Here is a 13,985-nt window from a genome sequence, read left to right as displayed (position 1 = left end):
GCGTGCGCCGAGGCCGAGGCCGTGCGCCGTATGCAAGGTGCACGGACATTCCTTGTGGCTATGCGCTATAGGTGCTGGAGGACCATGGGCGCAGCGACCTTGTTGCGCACCTCGGCACCCTCGAGCTTTTCGAGGAGCGTAAGCGCAAAGGCAAACGAGGTGCCCGGTCCGCGGCTTGTCACGAGGTGGTCGGTGACCACGACGTGGTCCTCAGAGTACTCATAGTCTATGTTAGTTTTTCTTTTTCGTACGCACCCTTGGAGAGCTGGTCGGCCACCGACGGGTGGCTCGTGATCGGGCCCTTGAGGCCGATCTTTGCATGGAGCGCCGCGAGCGATCCGGCGCAGATGGCGCCGACGAGGCGCTTGCCCTGGTAGGCGTCGCTGAGCATCTTGAGCACCGTCTCGTCCTTACCGATGGTCTGTGCACCACCGACGCCGCCCGGCACAATCAGCGCATCGTACGAGCCGACGTCGCCCGCCTGCACGAGCTGGGTGAGGGTCATGTCGGGCCCAATCTGGACGCCACGCGAGGCCTTCACGAGGCCGTTCGGCGGGGCGTCCGCGGCACCCGCCGCGGGCACGTACACCGACTTGACGTCTACGCCACCCCGCACGAGCACGTCGTACGCGATGCTAAATTCCATCTCCTCCGTCCCCTCTGCGAGAAATACAATCGCCTTGGTCATGGTGTGCACGGACTATCACGTGATACTGCGAGGTTTGTTGGGGCCCGTAGGCGCCGGTGCCCGTGTATCGGGCACCGGTCACGTTCCGGGGAAACGGGGTTTTGGAGGGTTTTGACGTTGGTTTCGTACGACGTCTCCTTGAATAATGGGATCCTCAAAGAAAGCCAGTGTGGCGGTGAATGGAGCCGATGGGAGCGAGGGACAGATCCGTCGTTCGTTCCTTTCGCCTAATGAGCTCGTGGAGCGCCCCGCTCCTGGGATCAACACGATGGTGGACCTGCTCGACGCTGGGCGCAAGCGCCACGGCTCGCGCCGCTTGATTGCGTCGCGCGAGATTCTTCGTGAGCACAAGGACCAGAAGGTGATCCGCAAGAAGGTGGGCGACAAGGAAGTCGAAGAGACCAAGACGTGGACCTTTTACGAGCTGAGCGACTACACCTACACGACGCTCAACGAGTTCTGCGACCTTGTCGGCAAATTCTCGTCGGGTCTCGGTGCGCTCGGGCTCAACAGCTCGACGCGCTTCAACATCTTTGCGTCTACCGCGATGAACTGGCAGATCGCCGCGCAGTCGTGCTTCCGTCAGGGCCTTACCTTCTGCACGGCCTACGACACGCTCGGCCCGAGCGGTCTCCAGGTTTCGCTCGAGGAGCCCGAGGTGGTCGGTATGTTTACCAACGCAGCCCAGCTGCACGTTGTCGACAGCGTCGTGGAGAACACGCCACTGCTGCGCGTCGTGATCTACGACGGTGAGGCAGACCCCAAGGTGCTCGAGAGCGTGCGTGCGAAGCTCTCGACGCGCCCCAACGCGCACCTCGTCACCTTTGACGAGGTGCTGAAGCTCGGTGCGCAGCACAGCAACTCGGCGCCGGTGCAGGTGAACCCTGACGACATTGCGTGTATCATGTACACCTCGGGCTCGACGGGTGCGCCGAAGGGTGTCATTCTCACCCACGCGAACTTGGTGGCGACGGTGGCTGCGGTCGATATGCTGATCAGCCCCTACCTGGGGGACAACGAGTCGCTGCTTGCCTACCTTCCTTTGGCGCATATCCTCGAGTTTGTCGTCGAGTGCTTTGCGCTCTACCGCGGCATTGCGCTCGGCTACGGCCGCGTCAAGACGCTCACTGCGACCTCGGTGCGCAACTCGAAGAGTGACCTGATGGCCTTCCGCCCGACGCTCATGGTCGGTGTCCCGGCGGTCTGGGAGCTGATCCGCAAGGGTATCGTCTCCAAGGTCAGCTCTGCCGGTTCGGTGAAGCAAAAGATGTTTAACATGGGCATGTGGTCGAAGAAGAACAATGTGCCGGGTCTTAAGCAGTTCTCCGACGCGGTCGTCTTCAAGGCGGTCAAGGAGCAGACGGGTGGCCGCCTGCACCTCGCTCTGTCGGGTGGCGCGCCGATCGCCAAGGAGACGCACGAGTTCCTGCGCAACGCGCTGGTGAACATCCTGCAGGGCTACGGTATGACCGAGTCGTCGGCCATGTGCGCCGTGCTCACCCCCGAGTTCTTCAAGTACTCGTGTGTCGGTGTGCCGATGCCCTCGGTCGAGATCAAGCTGCGCGACGTGCCGGACGCCAACTACCTCTCGACGAACAACCCGCCGCAGGGCGAGGTGATGCTCCGTGGTCCCTCGATCACCAAGGGTTACTTTAAGCGCCCGGACGTCACCGCCGAGACGCTTACCGAAGACGGCTGGCTGTGCACCGGTGACGTCGGCCAGTGGAACGCCGACGGCACCCTGTCGCTCATTGACCGCAAGAAGAACCTGGTCAAGCTCAGCGGCGGTGAGTACATTGCGCTCGAGCGCCTCGAGTCGACGTACAAGTCGTGCAACGTCGTGACCAACGTTTGCGTGCACGCCTCGTCGGAGGCCAAGCAGCCCATGGCCGTCGTCTTCCCGCGCGAGGACACGCTGCGCTCGACGCTGTCGCAGAACGGCCTCGGCAACCTCAAGGACCAGGAGCTCGAGGAGCTTTGCAAGAACAAGGATGTTACTCAGCTTGTGCTCAAGGAGCTCAACCAGGTCGGCAAGGGCGCCGGCTTTGTGCCAATGGAGCAGCTCCAGTCCGTCGTGCTCGTCCCCGAAGAACTCCCTCTGACCGCCGCCCAGAAGGTGCAGCGCAAGGAGGTCGAGTCCAAGTACGGCGACGAGATCAAGAAGGTATACCCGTGATCATAGTCCGTGCCATTAGGTTTTGACACTATTTATGCTACTTTCCATCGCGCCGCCGGGGGACCGAGCGGGGGGTGCCGGGCGTCGTGCCGTCCTTCAAACGGCGGGACGAGCGCGTGACGCGCTGGGGGGTTGCCACGGGCGACGCACGCCGCCGCCGCCGCGAGGGCGTCGCGGGCTCGTCGTGCGCAAAGTCGGACAGGTCCCCCACATCGCTCGCCTGCGAGCCGTGCGACTCGAGCTCGGCAGTCTGCGCACGCGTGCGCCGCGCAATAGGGCGGTGGTCGTGCAACGCCTCGAGACGCGCAAGCGACGCTTGGGGGTACGCCACGTCGCCTTGCGTCGCACTGCGTGGCAGGCGGGGGGCCGGCGACTGGGCCGTGGGGTACATGGACGCAGATGCGGTCAGACCCTCTTCGGGCGCACGCGACGTGCGCCGCGTACGCCGCGCCGGCGCCGCTTCCATCGGGAAGCCGCCGGGAACGGGGGGGTCCTCGGAGCGCAGCGTCATGCGCAGCGCCTCGTTTGCCTTCTTTGCCGCGCGGCGTGAGCCACGGCGGCGGCGCGGGACTTCGGGCGACGGCGAGGGGTCCGCATGCTCGTCCTCAGGCTCGTCCGCAGGCTCATCGACGTCCACAGGCTCGTCGTCCACAGGCTCGTCGTCAGCATCGGCCTCGTCGGCCTCGTCGGCCTCGTCGGCCATCGGCTCGTCCTCGTTTACCGCCTCGGCCTCGTCAAGTGCGTCGTCCATATCCTCTTCGACGGCACGCGCCTCGTCCATAGCCACGTCCTGCGCCATCTTAGGAATCGGCACGCCCCAGCCCGGCTCGAGCGGGCGCGGCGCCTCCTTTTGCGTCTCGCGCGGCGCGGCGCGCTTCCAGCCCGCAAACGGACTGCTGCTACGCAGCGGCGCATCGGACTCGCGCAGCGCCGGCGTCGCGCCGCGCTTCTGGCCCAGCGAAGGAAGGTGCACGGCGGTATACAAGAGGCGCGCGTCCGGCGACGCCTTGGCCGGCGCCGCACTCAGCGACGCACTCAGCGGCGTCTGCGGCCGCTCGGGCGCAGCAGGCTGGGCCTCTTCCGCCATCGGCTCCGGCCCGAGATCCGCGACAAGCGCGTCGCGCTGCACGGCCGGCAGGATCGACCAGACGCCGTCGACAAGCGCCTTGCGGCGGTGGCGCAGGCGCGCCGCCTGGCTGCTGCCGTCGCTGCCGAATGCGTGCGAGCGTTCGAGCTGTGCGGCGCGGCGGTCGAGGTGGATGGCGTCGACGTACCGACCCTCGTTGATGAGCTTGAGGAGGAGCGTGTCCACGGCCACTGCCGCGTGGCTCGGCGCGGCGCTGCCCGGCGTCAAAGCATAGTTTTGCACGCGGCCCTCCTCATCGGCATCGAGGGGCAGCGCGAGGAGCGCGCGAATCGCGTCGGGCCGCGGCGGCGCAAAGCAGTAGCGCAACAGCACGCCATAGAGGGCATTGTGCAGCGCCTGTGCGTTGGGCTGGGCGGCGAGCCACTGGCGGCAGGCGACCCATGCAGTGCCGAGGCCGCGCACCTGCGCCAGGGCCTCGAGGAGGAGGGCGAGTTGGTGCAGCGTCGCCTCGGACGGCGTCCCGCACGTCGCAGGCAGCGATCCCTGCACGTCGTACAGCTCGAGGAGGAGCGCGGCGTGTTTGTGTTGGCCGCCGAGTGTCTCGGCGACGATCGGCAGAAAGCGTGCGTCCTTCAAGTAAGGGATAGCGGACTGCGTAAGCCACACGACGTACCGCAAACAAGGCGTGGTCCACGCCCCAGTACCCGTCGATCTCTGCGCGCTTGCTCGGCGAGAGGGCGACGTGCTCGGCAAAGACGTCGCCGTCGGCCTCGCCGGCGTGCTCTTTAAAGAGGTAGTAGAGCAGCGCGCTCTTTTCGTCCTCGGCCACGGCGGCCGTGAGAATCGCGACAAGCAGCACATAGGTATCCGACGGCGAAGACGGGGGAAAGAGCGAGGCTGCGTCAGATGCGTCAACGTACCCTCGACGTTGGCCTCGGCCAAGAGGCGGTCGTACAAGAGCGTCTTCTCAAGCGCGCTCTCCCGGCGCTTGGCGACCTCTTCCGCGTACTTTGCCGTCCACACCGCCGGTGCGTCGTCTGTCGCCGGCGAGAGATAGCTCTGCAGGAGCGCGTCGGCGTACGCCTCTGGCGAGAGCGGTGCCGCTTGTTGCATCCTGGATGGAGATCGGGATGAAATCGGGGTGTCTATTTCGGGGTGTCTACCGGTGAGGCCGCCTGGCCGACTGGCGTGGCGATGAGCGGCGTCATGGAAGGAAGGAACTGCGGCGCCTGGCCCGCGATCGGCGTGGCGGTGCCCGGCGTGGCAGGCGCACTGCGGTTGTGTTTCATGTGCGCCTGGATGAGGTGCCCGGCAGCGAGCGCGCCCATGAGGCTTAGTTCGCCGGCCATGACCGCGGCGGCGATGATGCGTGCGAGGCGCTGTGCGTTGGCGCCCGGGGTCTCTTGGTTTGCGCCCCGCACGCCGAGCACGTCGAGCATCGCGCGCTGGGGCGGGAGGACGGTGCCGCCGCCCACGGTCCCGACCTCGATCGAAGGCATGCTCACCGAGACGAGCAGGTCGCGACCGTCGTTGACCGCCTCCATGAGCGTGATGCAGTTGCTGCTCTCGACGTTTTGCGCGGGGTCCTGTCCTGTGGCGAGGTACATTGCCGTGAGTATATTGGACGCGTGCGCGTTGAAGCCGCCGACGCTGCCCGCCATGGCGCTCCCGACGAGGTTCTTTTTCGTGTTGAGGCGTACCATGTCTGCGACGGTGCACTTGAGCACCGTGCGGACGACGTCTCCGGGAATCAGCGCCTCGGCGACGACGCTCTTGCCGCGCCCCTCGATCCAGTTGATCGCAGCCGGCTTCTTGTCCGTGCAGTAGTTGCCGGAAAGCGAGAGAAGCTGCATGTCGGGAAAGTGCTTCTCGCGCATCATCGACAGCGCGGCCTCGACACCTTTCGAGATCATGTTCATGCCCATTGCGTCGCCGGTCGACGTCGCAAAGCGCACGTACAGCGTGCGCCCGGCGAGCACCGAGTGCAGCGACGCGAGGCGCGCAAACCGCGACGTCGAGTCAAACGCGGCCTTGATCTCCTGCGCACCCGCGCTCGAGTCCAGCCAGCGCTTCGCCTTGGCCGCACTCACGATCGACGGGAAGTCGATCACCGGGCCGCGCGTCATGGCGTCCTGCGTGAGGACGGTGGTGACGCCCCCGGCGTTGTTGAGCGCCTTGCATCCACGCGACGTGGACGCGACGAGCGTGCCTTCGGTCGTGGCCATCGGCAGCGGCATCATCTGGCCGTCGACCCTGAGCGGGCCCGCGATGCCGACGGGAATCGGCATGTAGCCCACGACGTTCTCGCAGCACGCGCCAAACACCGCTTCGTACTGGTACGACTTGTACGGCAAGAGACTCGTCTCGAGTGTCTTGGTCGTCGACGCACGCGACAAGAGCGCACGGCGCACAAACACCGCACGCTCATAGTCCTGCAGCTTCTTTTCGAGGGCGTAGGGCGCAATGACGCCTTTTTGTGCAAGGAGGATCACCTCCTCGTCGTTCAGCGAGAGGACGCCTTCGCCGTCGCCATAGATGCGCATCACCTCGTCGTACGCACGCGGCGGCTCCGACGGTGCGGGCGGCGGCACGGCCGGCGCGGGCGGCGCGACACGCACCGCCGGCGCTTTCGGGGTCTCGGCAGGCTTCTTTTGCCAGTCGACAATGTGCGCGCCCATGAGCCGCGCGGCGGCCTGGGCTGTAACACGCACCGCGTTCCCTTCAATCACCGCGGGATTGCGCGTGGCGATGCCTTTGAGCAGAAAGGTGTTGAGAAAGAGCGAAATGACGAGCGCCACCGAGAGCCACTTGCCAATCACCGGGTCGCTCGCCACCGCACTCCATGCCTGCATGAACGACTCGAGGGCAGAGACGGTGCGCGGACGCAGCGGCAGACCGAGACGCGCCATAAAGTCGCCCGCCTGTGCCGGGCGGCCGCGCGCGCCGCTCGCGTTGACCGCCGCCTCGATGAGCGAGCCGCGCTCCGCGTGCGCCGTGCCGTCGACCAGCACAAGCACCGTGGGGAAGGTCACGACTACGCTCAGGTCCGCGTCGGCCGGCTGCGTCGCCGCGTACGCCTCGAGGAACTGCACCAGCGCAGCATTCGACAGGCTCACATCGTACACCGACGACGAGGCGAGCGCCTGGTCGTACAGCGTTGGTGCGCGCGACGTGTGGTGGCGCACCAGCGTCGTGTGCAGCGTCAGCGTCGACAAGAGGTTGGCGGCGTGCAGCGAAACGATCGTGAGCAGCAGCAGCAGCTTGAGGCGCGCCAGCGGGTGCTCGATCGGGCCCATCACGCGGCGGTACCACGGCTGGCTCCGGATGTGCTTGGGCTCGGCAGGCGCCTCCTCCGGCGCCTCGTCCACCTGCACGTCGTCCGCAGCACGGGGACGCAGGCGCGACACTTCGGCCGCAATGCACAGCACGGCAAGAAAGAAGGAAAAGAGCAGCGCCGCGTCAAACACGAGGATCAGCGTCGCGAGCTGGCAGAACTCGCGCAGGCCGCTGATGCCGCTCAGCGCGCCGGCGGCGAGGATGCTAATCTCGATCGCGTAGCCACGCACAATGCCGCTGCACGTCGCCTGCAGCGCGGCGCCGGCCACGTCGCGCACCGGCGGCGCGGGCGGCGCGAGGCGGCCGAGCGTCTGCTCCTCCTGCACGCGCTGCGTCAGGGCCTGGACAAAGCGCTGCTCGGGTGTCGTGGCGTCCTGCGGGGCGTCGGCGACGACTTCGTGCGGCTGCTCGCGCGCAAAGAACGCGCGCGTGAGCAGGAACGGCTTCTCGAAGCCCACCGTGATAACCAGGAACGGCAGCGCCTCGGTCAGGAGGATCGGGTCGACGGGCACGCGCAGCACATTGGCGGTGACCAGGGCAAAGAGGAAAGCAAACGTGCTCGAGAGCAACACGCACGTTCCGAGCCAAAAGCCCGACGGAAAGCGGCGCATCGAGACGTAGAGGTGCACAAACGAGCCGTGCATCAAGAGGTATGCGCCGAGGAGCACGGTAAAGTCGATCGAGTCCGCCGCCTGGATGCACACCCAGAGGCGGTGCACGACGCGGCGCAGAAACGAGACGGCCCAGCGCAGCGAGAGCTGGGCATCCTGCGCGCGGCGCGTCGCCGGCGTGAGCGGCTGCACCCACAGTGCGCCGTCGCGCCAGCGCGCAAGCTCCGCGGCGACGCGCGCCGAGTCGCTGTGGTGCGCCTCGGTGGCCGCTTCGAGCGTCTTTTGCAAGGCGTGGTCGAGCTGCGCGCGCTGCACAAAGCGCTGCACAGTCGCGCCGTCGTACGAGTCAAGGTCCTGCGACAGGCACCCAAACGCCTCCGCGTCGGTGTCGTTGGTAAAGTCGTGCATGTGCACGATAGACGACCCGCAGCGTCCGTGGCTTGCGTTTTGGAGGTGGTGCGCGAGTGCCGGCAGGATCGCCTCGCGGCGCAGCTCGCGTGCGTCCTCTGAGCCCATCGGGCCGTCGGACACGACGACCCACTCGAGGTACCGCGCGTGGCCAAGAAAGGCGTCGGTCGCCGCAGCGTCTCCTTCGAGCTCCTGCAGCGGGCGCCACGACGCGCCGGCCGGGCGCGCAAACACCGGCAGTCCCGCCGCAGCCAGCACCGTGCCAGCCGAAGTGCCGCCCGATGCGCGGCGCGACGAGAGCGAGAGCGAGGCCACGTCCGAGAGGCTCGAAAAAAGAAGCGAGTGCGTAATCGCGTGCACGATGTAAAAGTAGGCGAGCGTCGCCAGTACAAACACCGTCACGATCACCTCGATCGGGTGCCGCGCCGCACGCGTCGCCGCGGCAGCCACCGCCGCCGCGGGGCGGCTCAGCGCGCTCCGTCCCTGCGCTTCTCCCATGCTGGTCAGCGCAGACTTCGCTATGGGTCACGTGATCTACGTACGAGGGACGCGGCCCTTTGGTGCGCGGCCGCGGCCTCGGGGCGCGCCGCGGCGGGGTGCGTTGGTCGCCGCCTGCTCAAACTTGGCGACGCGCACGGCGCTCGTCGCGAGGCTCGAGAGGAATGCCTGGCTTTCTTTTGTGAGCGCGTCCTCGTCGCCGAGGCGCTCGTGGAAGACGCGCCAGGCCTCTTTTTCGACCTGGATCGCGTTTTTGAGGTCGCCGCTGAGCGTGTGTGCCTGGCTCAGCTCGTGCGCCATGTTGCCGGTGTAGATCGAGTCGGGCCCAAAGAGGCGCAGCGCAAGATCATAGGCGACTTGGTACACCTTGAGCGACGTCGCAAAGTCGCGCTTCGCTTGCAGCAGCAGCGCAATCGACGAGAGCGTGTGCACCGCGTCGGGGTGGTCGTCGCCGTAGAGGAGCTGCCAGAGCGTGAGGATGCGGTGCTGGTAGCGCAGTGCATGGTCAAAGTTGCCGGACGAGCGCTCAATCACGGCAAGGTTCATGTACTGCATCATCGTGTCGGGGTGGTCGAGGCCCAGCGTACGCTCCGAGATGGTGACGGCCTGGCGCTGGAAACGCAGCGCATTGTCCAGTGTCACGGTCTCGGCGACGATCGGAGGGAGGTCGTCGGCGGCGTCGGCGGCGTCGGTGCCGTTTGCCTCGCCGTTCGTCTCGCCGTTCGCCTCCTTGGCCTCCTTGGCCTCCTTGGCCTCCTCGCCCTCCTTCTCACTCTCTTCCTTCTCCTTCTCTTTCGCCGCCTTCTCCTGCTCTTTCTTGGCCAGCTCACGCGCCCGCTCGGCGGTAAAGTGGTGCGCCAGCGACGCAAAGAGCGAGTAGCACCGCGCCGTCTCGGGGTGCACCAGGCCATAGACCTGCTCGTGGAAGCCGATGCCTTCCAGCAGCAGCTCCGCACCGAGCTCGCGGTCGCCGCGCGCAAACGACAGGCGCCCCGCCTCGAACGCCTCCTCGACAAGCGCGCTCTTTGGCGTCGAGTTCTTCACGACCGGCACAATGTTCAGCACGTCCGACGGGAGGAAGGTCTTGGTGCGCGGCGGCGGCGTGTTGGCGAGTGCCTTTTTCTCCTTCGCGCTGAGCTTCTTGGGCTGCGCAGGCGCCGGCGCGGCCGGGCGCTCGGTAAAGACATAGTCCTGCAGACGCAGCTGGATGCCCATGCGCAGGCACAGCGCACGGAGGATCTGCGGCTTGTGCATCTCGTCAAAGAAGCTCGCCGGCAGCTCGAAGCGGAAGCGCACACGCACCGACTCGCGCAGGGCGTCGTGCAGCTTCTGCGGCGTAAGCGACGCCCACTGCGACGTGCCCGCGTCGCCGAACGGCGCAGGGGGCACCACCGCGGCGGGGTTTGCGTCGAGACCCGTGCCGAGGAAGCAGTTGCCAAAGTGCGCGATGCACGCGGCGACCGACGTCGCCGGCGTGCCGCGCAGGTACGAGCGCAAGACATGCTTCGCCGCACGCACGACCATCTCCTGCATCGCGACGCGGCGCACAGATGCAAGGAGCGTCTCGAAGCCGGGGCCGAGCTTGGCAACGATCGCCTCGTCGAGACGCTCGCGCTGCGAGCCTTGGCACAGGTGCGCGACGAGGCCGAGGTAGCGCATATTGATGCCACGCGCGTGCAGCTGCTGCGTAAGCGCGAGGCCGTCGGCGCACGACACGAGGCCGGCCGCAGCGTCGCTCACAAAGCGGGGGATCGCCGAGTCGCGCAGGTAGACGCCGGCATCGCGCACGGCCTTGACACCGGGCTCGGACGGGTCCTTGCACGGGACACGCACCTCGCCTTGCACGCTGTACTCGACAAATGCGTCGGGGTTGAATGCGAGCGCAAAGTCGGCGACGTCGATGCGCGCGGGCGACTCTTGGTCCGCGGGCTGCTGCGCGAGCTTCTCGCGCGCGTACTCGCGGAGTGCGTGGTCGTAATAGAGCTCGAGCAGCTCGGGGCGCAGCAGCGCCATGCGGTGGGGATACGCCGGCTTGCTGCTGCCTTCGAGCACCGCGGCCGAGGCGTCATTCTCGAGGAACGCCACATCCACCGGGCACGTCCGCGAGACGTCGAGCAGGTACTTGCGGCCGTCGGCGCCACGCAGGCCCTTGCAGTCGACGCTCACTGCGAGATCGTGTTCGGCACCGCTCGCGTCAGGCACTTTGTGCTCGGCGAGGTGCAGACGGCGGGCCGCCGGGCGGAGGAGCGCGTCAAACTCGGCGTCCGTCTGGATCGTCTCGGGCCCTTCGGCGCCGCCGTAGACGACGGACGCAGGCGCCGCGGCGCCGTCCTTGGCCTCGGCGTCCTCAGCGTCGTTCGCCACGGCGTCGTTGCTCTTAAAGAGGCCGGGGACGACCGTCTGGACGACCCAGCGCTCGCCGAGCCAGTCAACCACGACCGTGCCCAGGAGGTGCAAGCCCTCGACGTCGAGCGTCGCAAAGAGGCGCACGCCTTGCACGTCCTTGCTCACCGCGACGTGCGCCGCCTCGTCGCCGCCGAGATACGGGTAGATGTTGACGCCATCCACTCCTTTCGACACAAAGAGGTTGTTGAAGAGGAACATGTGCGCCTCTGGCGCGTCCGCAGGGTTCATCGGCACGACTTCGCCGGCCGCGACACGCGGCACGGCCCGCGCCGCCGCGACGCTCAGCTCGGCATAGAGGCGGTTGAGCACGCGGTCGCGCATGAGGCGCTCGGCAAGCGTTGCGCGCGGCAGCTCATACGAGGACTGCAGCTCCTCGTTCCAGTCGCGCGACGCGTCGAGCGTGTCCGACGACGTGGCGCCGGTGAGCAGGTAGGCCGTCTGCGAGCGCAAGAGGTCCGCGTCGTGGCGCGCCTCACGCGCGAGCCACGGCGTCGCAGGCATCGTGTTCATCACCGGCAGCGCCGAGAAGTAGTCGCGCGTCGACACCGGGTCGTTAAAGAGCTTGGCAAAGTTGCGCAGGAACAGCGGCGACGCGGCGCACAGGACGTCAAAGAGCGACGCCGAGTGCAGCGACGCCTTGTCCTCGTTCGGCTGGGGGTCGAAGCGGTTCGACGTGCTCTTGTTCACAAAGAAACCGTACGTGCTCGCGGTGAGGTGCAGCGCCTCGCCCTCGAGCGTCTCGACGACGAGGTAGAGCAGGTGGCCTTGGAGCGCCATCGGCTGCGGCGGGGGGTTCCACGCGCTGAGCGCCATTGCGCGCACGCACTTGGGCAGCGGGCGCGGCGTGCGGCACACGTCGGGGTACAGCGCGTCGGTCGTCGCAGCCGGCCAGCCGTTCCACTGGTCGGCGGGCGGCACCGGGGCATCGGTCCACTCCTGCGGCGCGACCACCGCGTCGTGCACGCTCGCCGCCGCGTCGATGCTCAGCGCCGACGGGTCCGCCTGGCCGCCGGTGAGCAGGTCGCGCAGGCGCTGCAGGTGCATACGCACCTCCGTCTCGGTGTACGGCACATGCGTCACGTTGAGCACGCGGCGGTCGACCGGCACGCCCTCAAACACCTCCTGCAGCGGCACCCACTCCTTCACGCGCTCGCTGGACTTGGGGCGCGTGAACGCAAACGCGCCGAGCCAGTAGCCCTCGGGCGAGTCATTGATCGTCGCACGCAAATCGTTCAGCGTCTCGGTCGGCGTGACGGCGACCTTGAGCGGCGACGGCGTCTCAGGCAGACCGAGCTGCGCCACACGCTTCGGCAGCAGCGGGCGAGAGGGCAGTATGAGCTGCAGCTCAAACGTTTGTGCGTCTTCAGGCACCGCGTCCTCCATCTTCTCGCCGGACATGGCGGATCTTCCTGCGTTCGGCCGTTGCTGACAAAACCTCCACAACCATGGAGCGCTGGGAGCGCTGGGGCGTGGGGAGCGCCGAGGTCGCGGCGCACCTCGCGCCGACCGAGGCGCTGGTCGCGCGGCAGGGAGGCGTCGGCATGTACGATGGTAGCGAAAAGGTGCCGGATATGTCGTGCGGCACGCTCGTGCTCACGACGCACCGCCTCGCGTACGTTGACGACGCACGGCCGCTCGACCAGTCGAGATACGTGCGCCTGGCGCTCGTGCAGCAGACTGAGCACTATGCGGGCTTTCTCAAGAGCAGCCCCAAGATCACGCTGCTCTTGCGCGACGGGCGAGAGGGGGGGGCGTGGACGTGCCGCGTGTGTGCGTTTGAGAATACCACATCGCTCGACGGGCGCTGTGCGCTGTGCGGCGTCGTGCGGGCGAGTGAAGACGTGCAGGAGAGCGTCGCGTGTGCGGCTTGCACGTTTCTCAACCACCCCACGCTGCCGCGCTGCGAGCTGTGCGAGACGCCGCTCCCGAAAGCACGGACGGGGCCGCTGGCCGTCAAGCTGAGCTTCCGCCAAGGCGGCGACAAGCCGTTCTACGCACACCTGCGCGCGACGCTCCTCGCCAAGGCGTGGAAGACGGAGGCGGCGCGCGTGGCTGCAGGCATCGACGGCGTCATTAGCAAGGATACTCACGCCGCGGCGCCGGCGCCAGACGCATTCCAGGACCTCGAGGCGCTGATGCACCAGGCCCGGAGCATGGTACGTTGCCTCGCTTACCCAGGTCGACCTCGCATCCTCGCTGCGCACGCAGCTCGAGCGGCGCGAGCGCCTCCTCGCACAGGACGGACGCACGTCGCACGACGGCGCCGACTCCATGATCCACTCGGCGCTCGTACAGCTCGGCCTCGCGGCGCCGGCCGTGACGCAGGATATGGTGCAGAGCGAGGCAGAGTACCACCGCGAGCTCGCGCGCGAGCTCTCGCACCTGCTGCTTGGAGACGCAACCCGCGATGGTCTCTTGGCCAAGCGCAAGCTGCTCGCCCTCGACGAGGTGTGGGGCTTTTGGAACCGCGCACGGGGCACCGGTACGTTTCCATTCTGACCCAGCGCTCGTCTCGCCGAAAGTGATGCGCGCCGCGATTGCACACCTTCCAGACGTCGCCGAGCCCCCGATCGCGCTCCGCGTGCTGTCGTCGGGCCTGTCGGTCCTGCATACCCCCCACTACGACGACGCCGTGTTCGACGCACGGATCCTTGCGTATCTCGACGCGTCGAGCTGCACGACACTCGAGCTGGCGGCGCACGAAGGCCTGCCGTATCCTCTTCTACATGAGCTGCTCGAAGGCATGGAGCAGCGCTGTACATACCTGGTGCGCGA

At 67.2% G+C, this 13,985-nt stretch overlaps 6 protein-coding genes across 6 annotated transcripts; 2 read left to right on the top strand and 4 right to left on the bottom strand.

Annotated features, from left to right (window-relative positions):
* Window positions 1-65: 65 nt before the first annotated feature.
* MJAP1_003575 (protein deglycase) lies at window positions 66-688 on the bottom strand (the record flags this gene model as incomplete). The annotated part of the gene is made up of 2 exons (XM_060267501.1): window positions 66-226; window positions 256-688. 2 exons carry the CDS (start codon window positions 686-688, stop codon window positions 66-68), a joined length of 594 nt encoding a protein of 197 aa, XP_060123484.1.
* A 268-nt stretch (window positions 689-956) lies between these two features.
* lcf1 (long-chain-fatty-acid--CoA ligase) lies at window positions 957-2,864 on the top strand (the record flags this gene model as incomplete). The annotated part of the gene is made up of 1 exon (XM_060267500.1): window positions 957-2,864. The coding sequence occupies one exon, from the start codon at window positions 957-959 to the stop codon at window positions 2,862-2,864; it is 1,908 nt and encodes a 635-aa protein (XP_060123483.1).
* A 37-nt stretch (window positions 2,865-2,901) lies between these two features.
* On the bottom strand, window positions 2,902-5,064 carry MJAP1_003573 (uncharacterized protein; the record flags this gene model as incomplete). Its single annotated transcript, XM_060267499.1, has 3 exons — window positions 2,902-4,602; window positions 4,625-4,848; window positions 4,872-5,064. The coding sequence occupies 3 exons, from the start codon at window positions 5,062-5,064 to the stop codon at window positions 2,902-2,904; spliced, it is 2,118 nt and encodes a 705-aa protein (XP_060123482.1).
* A 32-nt stretch (window positions 5,065-5,096) lies between these two features.
* Window positions 5,097-8,804, bottom strand: HMG1 (hydroxymethylglutaryl-CoA reductase (NADPH); the record flags this gene model as incomplete). Its single annotated transcript, XM_060267498.1, has 1 exon — window positions 5,097-8,804. One exon carries the CDS (start codon window positions 8,802-8,804, stop codon window positions 5,097-5,099), a length of 3,708 nt encoding a protein of 1,235 aa, XP_060123481.1.
* Window positions 8,805-8,840: 36 nt separating this feature from the next.
* Window positions 8,841-12,608, bottom strand: CLU1 (Intracellular distribution of mitochondria; the record flags this gene model as incomplete). The annotated part of the gene is made up of 1 exon (XM_060267497.1): window positions 8,841-12,608. The coding sequence occupies one exon, from the start codon at window positions 12,606-12,608 to the stop codon at window positions 8,841-8,843; it is 3,768 nt and encodes a 1,255-aa protein (XP_060123480.1).
* A 47-nt stretch (window positions 12,609-12,655) lies between these two features.
* Window positions 12,656-13,940, top strand: VPS36 (amidase; the record flags this gene model as incomplete). The annotated part of the gene is made up of 4 exons (XM_060267496.1): window positions 12,656-13,366; window positions 13,389-13,692; window positions 13,715-13,865; window positions 13,916-13,940. 4 exons carry the CDS (start codon window positions 12,656-12,658, stop codon window positions 13,938-13,940), a joined length of 1,191 nt encoding a protein of 396 aa, XP_060123479.1.
* Between the last annotated feature and the right edge of the window lie 45 nt (window positions 13,941-13,985).

Source organism: Malassezia japonica, chromosome 7, assembly GCF_029542785.1.
Source record: "Malassezia japonica chromosome 7, complete sequence".
NCBI lineage: Eukaryota > Fungi > Basidiomycota > Malasseziomycetes > Malasseziales > Malasseziaceae > Malassezia > Malassezia japonica.
The sequence above is the reverse complement of the archived record's forward strand: the minus strand, read 5'-3'. Positions and strand labels throughout refer to the sequence as shown.